Here is a 15,776-nt window from a genome sequence, read left to right as displayed (position 1 = left end):
ACCCACGGGCCTGTGTTTCTGACCTCTTTTTACACTTAAACCCAGTTCTTCCGGAAGGGCCCTGGTCCATGTTGGGCTGTCCTGCACAGCCAGTAGAGACCCAGCTCAGTGCTGGTCAGCATGTTCTTGTCCTGAAGCCTCTGTCAACAACTCAGAAGTCCACCCTGACCACTGTGGCAGCTCGGTGTTCTCCGGGTGGGCCACTGTCCACGGCCCTGAAAATGGACGGGCCGCATCTCTGTGCCTTGATGGCCTCGTGTCCCAGGCAGGCCAGGCAGACACAGGCCTTGGTCAAGTCCCCAGACAAGCACGGGAACATTGAGGGGCTGCCTGCACACGAGCAGACCCCACCCACATGCAGCCCGTGGGGGCCACCTCCCCTCCCCAGCTCCTCGGGCTGGAGAAAGCCACAGGGATAGCGGGGGTGACACGGCTGTCTCTAGGGGCCAGGAAGCTGGAGCCTGAGAGCTGGCGTGAGCCCCTGGGGGCTGGGCACAGGCACTCCGCACTCCAGAGAGCTCGGGACATTCGCACGAGTGGGGTTTACAGCTGCGTAGTCCTGTCTGTCATTGTGCGTTTGTGTGATATAATGTAGTACTGCCTGAGCAATAAATGCTAACACGTCGTTGTGGCCAGTGGCCTATTTCACTTTGGGTCGCCCTGCGTCTCTGTGCTCAGGTTCTGAAACGACTGAGGTAAAGCATGGGGAGAGGGGTGCTTTTAATTCATGACTTGCCATAGCCCTGAGCCAGTCTGCAGGTGGGATGGCTGGAGACTGGAAAGGCACTGGCGCCTCCCCCCAGAGGCCCCTCCCCCACAGAATGGGCACAGAGCCTCGCTTTTCAGTTATCTTGGGAAGTTAAGTGCAAAATAAAGATGTTTAAACCAAATAAAGATGACATATAGATTTTGAAACGTTACCAGGAGCAAGGCACTGTTGGGGTAGGTGGATCTTTCCTGTTCACCCCTCCCTCTACAAAGATGCTGGACCAGAGAGGCTGGACATCTGGATGGCCGGGATGCTGGCTGGTGCTCGGAACTCCCGGGGCGGCACCTCAGGCCCCACGAGTGACCCAGCGAAGACGGCACAGCTCCTGGAGGGCTGGGGTCGTCTTCCCGAGAAACACTGGATGTTAAGCGGGGCGGAGCCTGACCTGGATGGTCGGCTTATCCTGCAAGGGCGGGGTCCCAGGTGTGTGACCTTCGGGTCTTTATGACTTGGGGGCGCTCTGACTGCCAAGGCGGGTCTGTGTGACCCCGACACCGCGCGAGGCGGGATAGCGTGACCCCGGGCTGGGCGCATGCCACTCGTGGGCCCTCCTCCCCGCGGACACCATGCTCCGTGCCCCGCGCCCCAGTCCCCACCCCGGCCGCGGCCGCGTCTCAGACTGCAGCCCCCGCCCGGAGCGCCGCTTAGGTGCCCTCAACCGTGGCCTGCGGGACCCCACGCCCCCGACGCCCACCGCGCGCCGCCGCGCCCGGAGCCGCCCCCGCCGCCGCCCCCACCGCACCCCGCCGCCCCGGCGTCCGCGAAGCCCCACGCCCCGCGCCGGCAGCGGCGCCCCGCCTGCGTGGCTCCGCCGCTGGCGCCCCCGGGCTGCACAATGCGCCGCGCCGCTGGGGTCCGTCGCCCGGGGCAACCGCAGGACGCGAGACAGCGCGACGGGGGCCGGGGGCACGCAGACAGGCCCGGGTGAGCAGTGAGCCCGCCTCCCTCCGAACCCTAGGCCTGGGCCCGCCGTCTGCCCTACCCCGCCCCCGCCCCCGGGATTCCAGACCACTCCCGTGGAGCCCCAGACCTACCCTTCCTTTAGAACTCCAGGCCCGCCCAGCCCTCCACCTCTGAACCCCGCCCTTGGGGGCCCGGACCTGCGTCTCCCCAACCCAATCCTGCCCCCCAACCCCCAGACTCCCCCAAACCCCAGACTCCCCAACCCCAGACTTCCCCCTCCACTGCAGCCCTGCCCTTCAACCCCAGACACCCCGCCAGACTCCTCCATCCCAGCCCTGCCCCCGAAAACCTGACTCCCCCAACCCCAGACCCCCCCAACCCCAGGACCCCCAACCCCAGAGGCCCCCAATCCCAGACTTCTCCCTCCACCTCAGCCCTGTTCCCCAACCCCAGCCCTGCCCACGCAACCCCAGAATCCCTCCTCCACCCCAGACTCCCCCCTGCTCACACCTCCCCTTCCTGCCCCCCTCCACCCAGTCTATGCTCCCTCCTTCCATCCTGCGCTTATACCCCTTTGCAGGGGCCCAGGTGGTGGAAGGGAGCAAGGACGAGGTGCCGGAGGCCAAGGTTGAAGCAGGGATGGAGCCAGGTGAACCGAACAGGCTGCCATCCGAGCCCACGTCGTTGGAAGGGGAGCGAGGAGCAGAATCTAGTCAGTATTGTCCTGCGCCCCTCGCCCTGGGTTTCCTGAAAGTGACTGTCAAGTTCAGGCTCTGGATGCCTCCATCTGTTCTATTGATCTATCTGCCTATCCTAACATCAAACCACCTGCTTTAATTCCAGTAACTTCATAAGTCACTATTTCTCTATTTTTTCCTTCAAGATGTGTTCAGGGTTTCTTGGACTTTTGCATTTTTAAAATCAATTGTTAATTTACCCCTCCCCCAACACACACACACACACACACACACACACACACACACACAGACGAGTCCTGCTGCGTGATTCCACTGAATATATAGATTAGATGGAAAGAGAATTAATATCTTAGTATTCAGTATCCCGATCATGAACATCAACTCTTTCAGTCTTGTCGGCAAGGTTCCCACTTTTAGTCACAAGCATGTACCACCTCTTGGTTAGAATCACTCCCAGATAGTGCACGCTTAACACTGCTGTGGATGGCGTTTTTGAGTTCCATTTTCTAATTGTCTCTCAGTTCAGTTCAGTCGCTCAGTCGTGTCTGACTCTTTGCGACCCCATGAACCGCAGCATGCCAGGCCTCCCTGTCCATCACCAACTCCTGGAGTTCACTCAAACTCACATCCATCGAGTTGGTGATGCCATCCAGCCATCTCATCCTCTGTCGTCCCCTTCTCCTGCCCCCAATCCCTCCCAACATCAGTGTCTTTTCCAATGAGTCAACTCTTCTCAAGAGGTGGCCAAAGTACTGGAGTTTCAGCTTTACCGTTAGTCTTTCCAAAGAACACCCAGGACTGATCTCCTTTACAATGGACTGGTTGGATCTCCTTGCAGTCCAAGGGACTCTCAAGAGTCTTCTCCAACACCACAGTTCAAAAGCATCAATTCTTTGGCGCTCAGCCTTCTTCGCAGTCCAACTCTCACATCCATACATGAGCAAGGAAAAACCATAGCCTTGACTAAACAGACGTTTGTTGGCAAAGTAATGTCTCTGCTTTTGAATATGCTGTCTAAGTTGGTCATCACTTTCCTTCCAAGGAGTAAACATCTTTTAATTTCATGGCTGCAGTCACCATCTGCAGTGATTTTGGAGCCCAAAAAAATAAAGTCTGACACTGTTTCCACTGTTTCCCCATCTATTTCCCGTGACGTGATGGTTATACAGATACGGTTGAGTTCATTTTCCTGCCTTGGTGGTTGGTGACCTTAGTAAATATACTTACTGATTCTAACAATTAAATGTGTTACATACACAGTCATCACCTGCAGACCTTTTCAGTCTTTATGCCTCTTATTTCCTTTTCTTGCACTACTGCATGGGCTAGCGCTTTGAGTATAATGTTGAGCAGATGTGATATAGTGGACATCTTTTTTTGTTTCTGAACTCCAGAGGAAAGTGTTCAGTGTTTCACCATGAAGTATGATGTTGCTATAAGTTTTTTTAAAAGCAAAACAAAAAGCCAGGATTTACTTTTCCATATTTCTTTAGCTGTCAGATTTTCTTTGGCAAATTTATTAAAAATACTAATTTTCATTTTAGAACTGAATTTATATTTCTATAACAGAAGTCCTAAATGGATCCAGGTTCACCAGGATACCTTCCTCTAAGCCCCACTGGTTAATATTTTCCCTTTAAAGTGTACAAGTAGTATGTTCTAAGTTGTCATTCACAAAAATTATGAATTAAACACCCATAAATTCTTGCTGCTATAAGTTTGAAAGGAAGTTCCCTTTTATTCCTGGTTTACTGAGAGTTTTAAAATGAACAGTTGTTACATTTAATCATGTTTTCTTCTGCATATTTTTATTTACTGTATCAATGGATTATGTTATGGATTTTCAAATATTAGCAACCTTTGTATTCTTAGAACTCTAATCATAATTTTGTTTGTATTCTAATGCCTTGGTGGGCCATATTTTAATTACTGTACAGTCCTCATCATTTCCACTTGATTTCTCCTTTGAGCCATGCTTTATTTTTAAAGTGTGCTGCTTATTTTTGGGGGCTCCATAATCACTGCAGATGGTGACTGCAGCCATGAAATTAAAAGACGGTTACTCCTTGGAAGAAAAGTTATGACCAACATAGACAGCATATTAAAAAGCAGAGACATTACTTTGCCGACAAAGGTCCGTCTAGTCAAAGCTATGGTTTTTCCTGTGGTCATGTATGGATGTGAGAGTTGGACTATAAAGAAAGCTGAGCTCCGAAGCATTGATGCTTTTGAACTGTGGTGTTGGAGAAGGCCCTTGAGAGTCCCTTGGACTGCAAGGAGATACAACCAGTTCATCCGAAAGGAAATCAGTCCTGAATATTCACTGGATGGACTGATGCTGAAGCTGAAATTCCAATACTTTGGCCACCTGATGCGAAGAGCCGACTCATTGGAAGAGACCCTGATGCTGGGAAAGATTGAAGGCAGGAGGAGAAGGGGACGACAGAGGATGAGATGGCTGGATGGCATCACCGACTCAATGGACATGAGTTTGAGTAAACTGCGGGAGGTGGAGGTGGACAGGAAGGCCTGGCAGGCTGCGGACGGTGGGGTCACAGAGTCAGACGTGACTGAGCGACTGAACTGAACTGAATTTTTGAACATTTAGAAAAATTTCTAGTTACCATTTTGTTATTAATTTCTAGTTTCCTTCAGTGGTAAAGAATTTAATCTGTATCATTTTGAGCCACTGAAGTTTGCGGAGGCCCTGTGGCCCAGTATGTGATCTGTGTTGGAAGAGGTGTGTGAAGAGACAGTGTGTCCTCAGCCGTGGATTTGATTTCTGGGTGTCATTTACGGCTGACTGATTCAAATCTGCTATATTGTAATGACTCTTGGTCTACGCTTTCCTTTTCTGAGCGTGTGCTAAGTCGCTTCAGTCCTGTCTGACTCTTTGCATCTCTGTGGACTGTAGCTCACCAGGCTCCTCTGTCCACGCGATCCTCCAGGCAAGAACGCTGGCCTGGGTTGCCACGCCTTCTTCCAGCAGATCCTTCTGACCCCGGGCTCGGACTCCTGTCTCACGTCTGCTGCCTCCAGTTCAGTCAGTTCAGTCGCTCAGTCGTGTCCGACTCTCTGCGACCCCATGAACCGCAGCACGCCAGGCCTCCCTGTCCATCACCATCTCCCGGAGTTCACTCAGACTCACATCCATCGAGTCCATGATGCCATCCAGCCATCTCATCCTCTGTCATCCCCTTCTCCTCCTGCCCCCAATCGCTCCCAAAATCAGAGTCTTTTCCAATGAGTCAACTCTTCTCAAGAGGTGGCCAAAGTACTGGAGTTTCAGCTTTAGCATCATTCCTTCCAAAGAAATCCCAGGGCTGATCTCCTTCAGAATGGACTGGTTGGATCTCCTTGCAGTCCAAGGGACTCTCAAGGGCCTTCTCCAACACCACAGTTCAAAAGCATCAGTTCTTCGGCACTCAGCCTTCTTCATAGTCCAACTCACATCCATACATGACCACTGGAAAAACCACAGCCTTGACTAGACAGACCTTAGTCGGCAAAGTAATGTCTCTGCTTTTGAATATGCTGTCTAGGTTGGTCATCACTTTTCTTCCAAGGATTAAGTGTCTTTTAATTTCATGGCTGCAGTCACCATCTGCAGTGATTTTGGAGCCCAAAAGAATAAAGTCTGACACTGTTTCCACTGTTTCCCCGTCTATTTCCCATGGAGTGATGGGACCGGTTGCCGTGATCTTCATTTTCTGAATGTTGAGCTTTAAGCCATTGACAGGCGGGTTTTTTACTACTAGCGCCACCTGGGCAGCCCTTCCTTTACTGAGACAAATGGTTCATTGAAGTGTCTCAATATGAATTTGAATTTTCTATGTCTTTTAAAAAAAAATCTCTGTCCACTTGTGTTTTCATATATTTGAAGACTTATTATTAAGTGTGTACGTTTGGAAGTTTATGAAATGTCTCTGAGGGCCGGCTGAGTGCCACGGGGGGCTGAACACAGGGATCAGACTGGTGTCTCCTGAGTCTGAATGTAACTGGTTTGGTCTTGCCTTTGCCTTCACGTGTGTTTTTCTTTTACAGAATTAAAACAAGGAGTTTCCCAAGACTTGGTTTCTTCCCCCAGATTGGACAGATTCAAAATAGCAAAACAACTAACGGACAAGGCAATCAAGGTAAATACTCTCTGGGGCTCAGTGGGGACGGGTTCTCTTCAAGAATGGGATTCATTTTGGAGTTTGTAGAGCGAGTCCGTAGCCTGTGACGTGCCCTGCAGCTGAGGTATGCCCCTAGTCCTGGCCTCAGCGTGAGGCTTGTGCCAGAGTTCCTTTATATTACACCCTTACTTTTGAACTAAGTGATACTTTTAAAATGCAAAAAGTGTAGACACGTACACGGTAGAAATCTCTCGTGCAACCACGTGGCCATTGTGTCCCCCTCATGTGACTGCAGCTGTGGACACACGTCTCAGACAAGGGACAGACTCGTAGTGACGCACAAACCATCCCACCCTCGGCCCAGGCCCCCAAGTGACGTGGCGAGAGCACTTGTATGTAAGAGGAGCTCTGGTGCTCGTATGGGCCCCGGGGACACCCATCCACCTCCCCAAGGGAGAGGCCCACCGTTCGTCAGAATGGGAGCATTTGGGGGGAATAGTGAACTCCTGGAGGTGGTGCTGGACAGGGAGGCCTGGCATGCTGCGACTCATGGGGTCGCGAAGAGTCGGGCACGACTGAGCGACTGAATGGAACTGAACTGAAGGAAGGGCAAGCATTCTTCAGATGATTCCACAGCTTCCACTCTGAGAACGGGATTCTCTTCTTTCTCATGCGCTCGCCGCGCTCAGGCCAGGACCGTGGGGAAGCACGAGGGATCCAACAGACGGTGACATGTGGAGACGCGCTCGGCCCTTGATGTCCTTCCGGAGCACAGCGCACGTGAGAGTGCACCGGCCGCAAGTGCGCAGCTGGAGCTGTGATGGGCAAGATGCGCCTGGAGAGAAGCACAGAGCACGAGGCACACGTGGCCCGCGTCGGCCGGCGCGGCCGCCACAGAGCACGGCCGCCCTCTCGGGAGCCGCCGCTTGCCCTAGTTATTCCCAAATCCTGGCAACCACGGATGAACTTTCTGTGCTTCCTATCACTGTCCTTACTGGGGTTTCCTATAAATAGAATTTAACCTTTAGCTTTAACTTCAGATTTTCTTTTGCGACCTTAAAACATATAAACGTTTAGGGCTACAAATATCCCTCTAAGTACTGCTTTAGTTGCATTTCAGTAGATTTCATTTCGTAGTATTTTTGATGAGATAGAGTTCAAGGTATTTAACAGTTTGGACTATTTTCATTGATAGTGGGTTACTTAAAAGTGTGGTTCTTAATTTCTAGACTGGTAGATTATTAAAATCCTAAAGACGATGCTGTGAAAGTGCTGCACTCATTGCATCAGCAAGTCTGGAAAGCTCCGCAGTGGCCACAGGACTGGAAAAGGTCCGTTTTCATTCCAGTCCCAAAGAAGGGCAATGCCGAAGAAGCTCAACCTACTACACAGTTGTGCTCATTTCACATGCTAGCAAGGTTATGCTCAAAATCCTTCCAACTAGGCTTCAGCAATATGTGAACTGAGAACTTCCAGATGTACAAGCTGGGTTTAGAAAAGGTAGAGGAACCAGAGATCAAATTTCCAACGTTTGCTGGATCATAGAGAAAGCAAGGAAATTCCAGAAAAACATCTATTTCTGCTTTATTGTCTATAATAAGCCTCTGACTGTGTGAATCACAGCAAACTATGAAAAATTCTTAAAGAGAAGGGAATACCAGACCACTTTACCTGCTTCCTGAGAAACCTGTATGCAGGTCAAGAAGCAGAAGTTAGAACTGGACATGAAACAATGGACTGGTTCAAAATTGGGAAGGAGTACATCAAGGCTGTATGTTGTCACCCTGCTTACTTACATGCAGAGTACATCATGCAAAATGCCTGACTGGATGAATCACAAGCTGGAATCAAGACTGCTGGGAGAAATATCAATAGCCTCAGATTTGCAGGTGACACCACCTTAGGCAGAAAGCAAAGAGGAGCTGAAGAGCTTCTTTATGAAAGAGGAGAGTGAAAAAGTTGGCTTAAACCTCAACATTCAGAAAACGAAGATCATGGCATCCAGCTCCATCACTTTAGTTGGGGAAACAATGGAAACAGTAAGAGACTTTATTTTGGAGGGCTTCAAAATCACTGCAGATGGTGACTGCAGCCATGAAATGAAAAGACACTTGCTCCTTGGAAGGAAAGCTCTGACAAACCTAGATAGTATATTAAAAAGCAGAGACATTACTTTGCCGACAAAGGTCCATATAGTCAAAGCTACAGTTTTTCCAGTAGTCGTGTACAGATGTGAGAGTTGGACCATAAAGAAGGCTGAGTGCCAAAGAACTGATGCTTTTGAAAACTTGGACAGCATAGAGATCAAACCAGTCAATACTAAAGGAAATCAACCGTGAATATTTGTTGGAAGGACTGATGCTGAAGATGAAACTCTAATACTTTGGCCACCTGATGTGAAGAACTGACTCACTGGAAGAGACCCTGATGCTGGGAACCACTGAAGGCAAAAGGAGAAGGGGACAACAGAAGATGGGGTGATTAGATAACATCACCGACTCAATGGACATGAATTTGAGCAAGCTCTGGGAGACAGTGGAGGACAGAGGAGCCTGGCGTGCTGCAGTCCTTGGCGTCGCAAAGAGTCGGACGTGGCTAAGCAGTCGACTGGACAACAATAAAGAAGGTTGTTTCTGGTTATTTTGTTACTGATTTCTGGTTTGATTAGCTGTGGTTGAGAATGTAATTGGTATAATATATTTCTGTGGAAATATATTCAGACCTGCTTTCTGCCCAGCGTTTTGTTAATTTATATAGATGTTGGTGTACAGTGCGCTGTTCACAGTCATCAGGGAAGAGGTTTTCATTTGAGTTCTTCAAGTCCTCCAGACTTGAGGGGTTTGTTTTCATTTTTGTTTTGTCTCTGTGTTCCTTAATTTACTGAGAGAAGCATGTTAAATTTCCTGGTGTAACTGTGGAATTGTCTGCTTGTGCTTCTCCCAGTTTTTGCTGTATGTAATTTATAGTTCTGTTAATGGGTGCAGACAAATGTATTATGCCAAGTGGAATGTTTGCTTCACGTTGTGCAGTGCTTTTCTTTACTTTAGTGATGTATATTTGTCGCAAAGCTTTCTCTGCTTCGCACTTGGATCATTTTATTCTCTACCTATCTGTAGGCTTGTACTTTTCATTTTCTCTTGTGAAGAGCATAGATTGAGATAAGAAAAAGATGTAGTCTGGCACTTCCTACCTTTTCGCTGGAGCATTTTGTGTGTTTGTCCATAATTACAGTGCTGGCATACTCCCGAGGGGTCTCATCCGTTCGGTTTCTGCTCTTTTTTCCTCTCCTTCCCTGCCTCCTTGTGGACTGACTCCTTTCAGAACTGCGTGTTCCCTCTCGTGGTAGAAGTCCTCCGTGTTGCCCTTTTCTAGTTCCCTTCTGTTCTGTACTCTGTTGGCTTGTTACAGCCAGTCCAGTTTTCTGGAGTCGTTCAGTCTGACGCTAGCTCAGCAGAGAGCCTGGGGATGTGGGCAGGGAGTCTTGCCGGAGCTGTGGGCGCCGAGACTGCTGCTGTCGTCACCCCTGCCCCTCCTCACCACGGCCCCTGTCGTGGTGCACGGCCCTCGCCCTGCAGCGGGGCAGGCCAGGCTCCGGACCCATGTTCTGAGCAGAAGGAGCCCCGCGGTCCCCTGAGGGGGCACTGGAGCTGGGCTGCCAGCGTCTGGCCACAAGCCCGCACGTCCTTGGCAGGTGGTCCTGGCCCTCCCGCCAGTGCTGTGTGACGGACCACCACGCCCTTAGCTGCTTAGACGCACCCACATGCTCTCTCCCGGCTCCTGTGGGCCAGGGTCCAGGCCGGGCCCTCTGCTCAGTGTCTGTCGAGGCACCGAGCTGGCGGGTCGCATCTGGAGGCCCACAGCGGGAGGAGCCCCTCGGAGCTCTCTCAGCTTGTCGGCAGGACTGGTTTCCCTGAGACTGTAGAGCATGCGGCACCTTCAGAGCCAGCAGTGGGGAGAGGCCGTCCCTGCTGTTCTCCATTTCTGGCCCTCTTTTCAGGGGCACCCCTGATTAGGCCAGGCCCACCCAGGGTCACCTGCCTTTCAAATTCAGAGTCTAATTAGGGACCCTGTGAGTCTGAGCCGCCTCCCGCTCCTGCCCCTGCCCCGTCCTGCTCTCACAAGCTCATGAGGCCCTAGGCTCACTGCTGCCCACGGCCCTGGTCCCTGCCGCTGCCCACGAGATGTGTTCAGCTGGGTCCTCAGCAGCGTGGGCGCCGGGCTCCAGCATGACCGTCCCTCTCCTTGCTCAACTGTCCGCTGGGAAGCAAAGGGCTGTCTGCCTCTGCCTGGCCCCAGGCAGCTGGCTCATCCCCACTGTAGTGGGTGGGGTCCCCCGTCCCTGGCGCCGGCCCTGGGTGGGGGCGCCGCCCCTCTGGCCCCTCCCGGGCATCTGACTGCCCCCCGACCCCTCCTCAAACCTCAAGCACCTCCTCGTCCCCAAGTGTGCGGGACAGTCACCTTTGCACAGGAAAGAAAGACAGCGCACAGATCCCGGGCCCGCCCCGAGGCCCGCCTTTCAGACCTCGACCTGCCCCGAGCTGAGTCTGAGCCTCCAGAAGCCCCAGGGTCCTGCCTGTGCCTCCTCTGGGTGAGTGTGAGCGCCTGTGTGTGCAAGGCCCCCACACCCGGGGCCGTGGGCACAGAGCAGACGTGGGCCTGCCTGGGGGCAGCCTGCCCCACCCTGGCAGCTGCCCTGATTCTCAGAGTGGAATGGAGCATCTTCCCACCAGGACCATCCCTCATCCTGACTGCAGACTCCTCTTACAGGGACAGGCTTAACTCGTTTTCCATTCTTTAATTTCAAATACACTTGCAATTTGAGGAAAAGAAGATCTTCTCCATCTGCGGACACTACCCAGTGATCCGGACCGCCCTGCGGAGGAAGGGCTGGGTGGAAAAGAAGTTCCACTTTCTGACCAATCTCGTGCCAAGCGTTGACGGCGACGGGGAAGGGGTGCTGGGTAGAGTATCGGCGTGTGTGTTCTGCGTGAAATGCGTGTGTCTGTCACGGAGACCCAGAGTGCGTGGGTTCCATGTGGAGCTGCGGGCCCTGTGCTGTGGCTCTCCCCGGGGGAGGGGCTGGCCTCTCGGCCCCGCCCCAGGCGTCCAGGCGGCGACGAGCCCTTTCAAACCCTGGTTCTGGTCACTTCCAGGTGTCGCCCCATCCACGTCCAGGCCTCCCCATGCCCGGACGTTGTCCGCTGTCCGTCGGCAGCCTGGCCCTCGAAGGCCTTCTGGGCCCAGCTCCCTCCTGGCCCCTGCCTGGCCCCCTGCCGCATTTGCTCCGCCTCGTCCTCCCCGAGCCCAGCCAGGCCTGTGCCCCCTCCCCACAGAGCCTGCACCCCCTTGGCTCCAGGGACTCCACTCGGCCTGCACGCAGTTCACGGCCCAGGTCCGTTCAGTGGACGCTCGGGGGGCACCACGGCCCAAGCCTGACTTAGCCGGGCTCCTCATGGGACCCGTGGGGGCGCTGCTCTGCCCTGGGCCCAGTGGTGGGCCTGGCTGTGGTCAGTGACTCTCTGATTTCCTGTATGTTGTGTTTGCAGAAAACAAACGTGCTGAAGGCAAAGAGAATCAAGATGTGGCTTTGGAGAAAGCAGACAACGTCTACGATGTGATGGTAGGTCCCGTGGGCTCGTGGGCAGCCTCGGCCAGGCTCTCACCTCCTCCTCTGTGCCACACCCTGGGAGGCAGGGGTGGCGGCAAAGCCCCAGTCACACCCAGCTTGGAGGACGCACCTTTGTACACATACCCTGTGTGTCCACGTGGGCCTCCCCGTGTGCCCTTTGTGTGTCCATGTGGGCCTCCCCGTGTGCCCGTGTCTGTGTGTCCACGTGGGCCTCCCCATGTGCCCGTGTCTGTGCGTCCATGTGGGCCTCCCCATGTGCCCGTGTCTGTGCGTCCACGTGGGCCTCCCTGTGTGCCCTTTGTGTATCCACGTGTGCCTCCCCGTGTGCCCGTGTCTGTGCATCCATGTGGGCCTCCCCGTGTGCCCGTGTCTGTGTGTCCACATGTGTGCCTCCCTGTATGCCCCGTGTCTGTGCTCCCGTGTGAGCAGATGAGCTGAGCCTGCCCTCTGTGGAGACCTTGAGGGTCGGGGTTGCACAGCCCCCAGGCAGCGATGGTGGAGGTGCAGTCTGCTGCACCTAGGACTGGGCTCCTAGGCCTCGATGCTGGCTGGGCAGAGCTGGCGGTGGACAGGGAGGCAGTTGCGTGGGGTTGTGGGAGGCTGCTGGCAGGTAACGGAGGGTCACTGAGACTCAAGGGAAGAAAGGAAAGTTAAAACCAGTCCAGAAAGCGTGCACTGTGAGAATGGGATGCATCGACCACACTGACGTACAGAGCTGCCGGCTCCCAGAAAACCCTGTGAACAGAACAAAGACCAGTCCCTCGGGGAGAAATGTGCAGGGCATGTGACTGCCCAGATCTGCTGCTCAGAGTACGTGAAGCGCCCGCCCACCAGAAGAGAATGTTGATCGAATGGAAAGCGGGCAAGGGCCTGACAGGCCAGTGGGCACATCATGCCTGTTCCTGGCACGGATCCCTTTCTGCGAATCAACCACGAGGCTGGGGAGGTGCTGTGGGTCGGGGGTGTGGGGAGCCTGGGGGGCAGGAGTGTTACCTCTGGACTGGAGGCGGGCCTCCACTCGGGCTCCTGGGTGGCCCCCATGCTCTCTATACATCCATCTGCGATGCTTCATCACGCCCTGTAACAGATGAGATTTACTTGGGCAAGTGGCTTCAGGAGCTGCCACGTCACTCTGAGAGCATGAGGAAGGACCAAGGGCTTGAGCCCGAGTCCAGGGACCCGGGTCCGGTGAGGTTTGGAAGTGGCGTTGGCAGCCTGGCCCCAGTAGGGGCCCCGGCCTGCCCCCCCGGCCCGCGGCCCCGGCCCGCCCTCGGCAGCAGCGCTGTGTGATGCTGTGCGGGAGGAGCCATCCTGCCGGAACACCGGGCTCAAGATGGGCTGACCTGAGCCATGGGCATCAGGTGGTCCTGACATGCTGTCTGCGGACGTGACCCAAAGGGTCTTCTCCAAGGTTTTCAGGTCATGTCCAAGGGCAGGATCGTGGAGAATCTTTTCCCCTCCTCATATCTCTTTGGTTAGAATTTTTGACCAAGCAGAAGAGCGCAGACACCAAGGACTCCCAGTCTTGCTTCAGCCGAGGTCCTGGGCTCTTGCACCCTGATGGCTCGGGGCGGCAGAGGAGCCTGTGTCCTGGCAGCCGGGGAGGGGGCTCTCCTGGGGCCGCGGCCAGTGTGTCCCGGAGCGAGCACCTGCGGGGTGGGCAGCATAGACCCCGCTTGCCGCCCCTGCCGCCTGGAGTCCGAGCCCCCCGTCCCCTCGCGTGGGAAGCCCTGTGCGGTCACAGCGGCTCCACACGGGCCGGCGGGAGGCCCTCAAGGAACATGAGAGGCTGCCGTCAGGACTGGAGCTGCATGGAAACCACACGTGCTTCTCAACCTAAACCCTGAGCCCTTCGCCTTGGGCCTGCCCTACCCTCAGAGACATGAGCCTTGGACGCTGGGTACTGATAAAGGTTTCTTCTTGCCAGTCCAGGTTGGTACAAAACGAAACGCCCTACTTCCTTTGGACAATCAAAAGGGACGTCATCGACTATCACAGCCTGAGCTGCGACCAGATGCTAAACCACTATGGGAAGACTGCGTCCTTCACCACCAAGGTGAGTGGGGGGACTTGGGCAGGCTCCAGGCAGGGGGGTAGCGCCCTGCCTCCTGAAATGCCAGCACCTCCAGAGCTGGGCAGCCCCATGCGGCGCCGGTCACCTCGCGGCTCCTCCCCAGGACTGGAAGCTCCTGGCCTGGCCAGAGGCTGCCTGGCATCTGTGTCAGAGACGCTTGGCACTGCTCCTCGCAAACCTCCCCAGAGCCTCTGCGTCTCCCACCGTGTCCCTGGGTGGGCCAAAGGCCACAGAATCACTCTCCTCTGGGCTGCAGGATAAGCCCCTGACAGGGCCAGTGACCGCTGCCCCCGCAGCCTGGCCTGGGCCCTGGGCCCTGGGCCCTGGAGCGGCTCTGGGTCCGTGGGGTGGCGGGGTGGGCCACCCTCACCTGCGCTGTGACTTCCAGCTGTTGGGGGCACTGCCACCCACTTCTCACCCTCACTCGCTTTCAGCCACCAGCCACCCCAGGCAGCCACTCCCCATGTACCCTGAAGGCTGAGGCTGGGGTGGGGCCAGCCGGGACAGACAGGCCTGCACCTGCCCCTCGGCAGCAGGGGGGCCATCCCCTCAACAGTCAGAGAGGACACGGGGAGTGGGACGAGGCCCCTGGCTGCCTGCGGGGCTCCCCCCAGGCGTCCTCACCAGGCCTCAGGCCACTGGTGTGCTTCTGGGCTGGGGGCTGCCTGCAGGGGTGCAGTGGGCCTGGGCTCCCTGCAGAGACCCCAGGCAGTGATGGCCTCATGGCTCCGGGGCGGGGGCCCGTTTCCCTAGACGGGCTGCCTGGCTGGGGCTGCCCAACCACGAGTGTGGCGTCAGGCAGGCGCAGTGTTGGGAGAGGGCACACTGTAGACCGGGGCATTCCCTTCTCCGCCCCTCCTGGCTGGAGCCCGAGCATGCAGGGACGGGGGGTGGATGCGGCACACTCTGCCCTGGGCACTCCCAGACGGCCCTGTCCATCCGCGGGCCTGCTGCAGCCGCCGCTGACGACAGGGTGAGCCGAGGCCCTGGCCAGCTCGCCGGGTAACCTGGGTGTTTGGCCAGTTGGCTGGGGGGCGGAGAAGCCGGGGGCCAGGGAGGATCTGCTCCCCAAGGTGCCCACTGAAGCCGGCGCCACCCGGCCAGACCCACGGGCTCTCAGACTGGCCGAGCGGGCCTGGCGCAAACTGCGGGCCTGACGTGCCACTGTCTCCGGAGATCGGGCTGTGTGTGAGCATGCGGAGCCTGCCATGGTATGTCCAGGCCAACCCCGACACCTTCTTCCCGCGCTGCTACAGCCTCTGCACCGAGAGCGAGAAGCAAGAGTTCCTGGGTGAGTGGGGCCGGGAGACCTGGTGCCTCTCTGTGGCCTGGACCCCGCCCGCAGGACAGGCCTCAGGACTGGAGGTGGGCCAGGCCCGGTTCCATCTCAACCCTCAGCTCTGTCTCTGGGCTGGGGACAAAGGCTGCTTCCTGGTTGGACCTGCCCAGGGGCACAGGAGAGAGAAGGACAGGACTGGGCAGGCAGGGGGTTGCGCTGGGGTGCCAGTGTCTCCTGAGCACCCATCTGGGGGCCGTGGAGATGCGGCCGCTGTCCAGCACACTACCCTGCCCCCGGCCCCCAGGA

The 15,776-nt window shown here is 55.5% G+C and overlaps 1 protein-coding gene across 1 annotated transcript in view; it reads left to right on the top strand.

The window, feature by feature from the left end:
- The first annotated feature begins 1,335 nt into the window (after nt 1-1,335).
- TTLL8 (tubulin tyrosine ligase like 8) overlaps nt 1,336-15,776 on the top strand; it is a 60,339-nt gene continuing 45,898 nt past the window's right edge. The window contains exons 1-7 of the mRNA XM_068971569.1: nt 1,336-1,693; nt 2,253-2,321; nt 6,415-6,506; nt 11,311-11,449; nt 12,035-12,108; nt 14,045-14,173; nt 15,368-15,482. Of these exons, the coding sequence (XP_068827670.1) occupies nt 1,336-1,693; nt 2,253-2,321; nt 6,415-6,506; nt 11,311-11,449; nt 12,035-12,108; nt 14,045-14,173; nt 15,368-15,482 (976 nt within the window). The remainder of the gene's footprint in view (nt 1,694-2,252; nt 2,322-6,414; nt 6,507-11,310; nt 11,450-12,034; nt 12,109-14,044; nt 14,174-15,367; nt 15,483-15,776) is intronic.

This window comes from Capricornis sumatraensis, chromosome 4 (assembly GCF_032405125.1).
Source record: "Capricornis sumatraensis isolate serow.1 chromosome 4, serow.2, whole genome shotgun sequence".
In the NCBI taxonomy this organism is placed as follows: Eukaryota; Metazoa; Chordata; class Mammalia; order Artiodactyla; family Bovidae; genus Capricornis; species Capricornis sumatraensis.
This window is presented reverse-complemented; position numbering and strand designations above follow the sequence as displayed.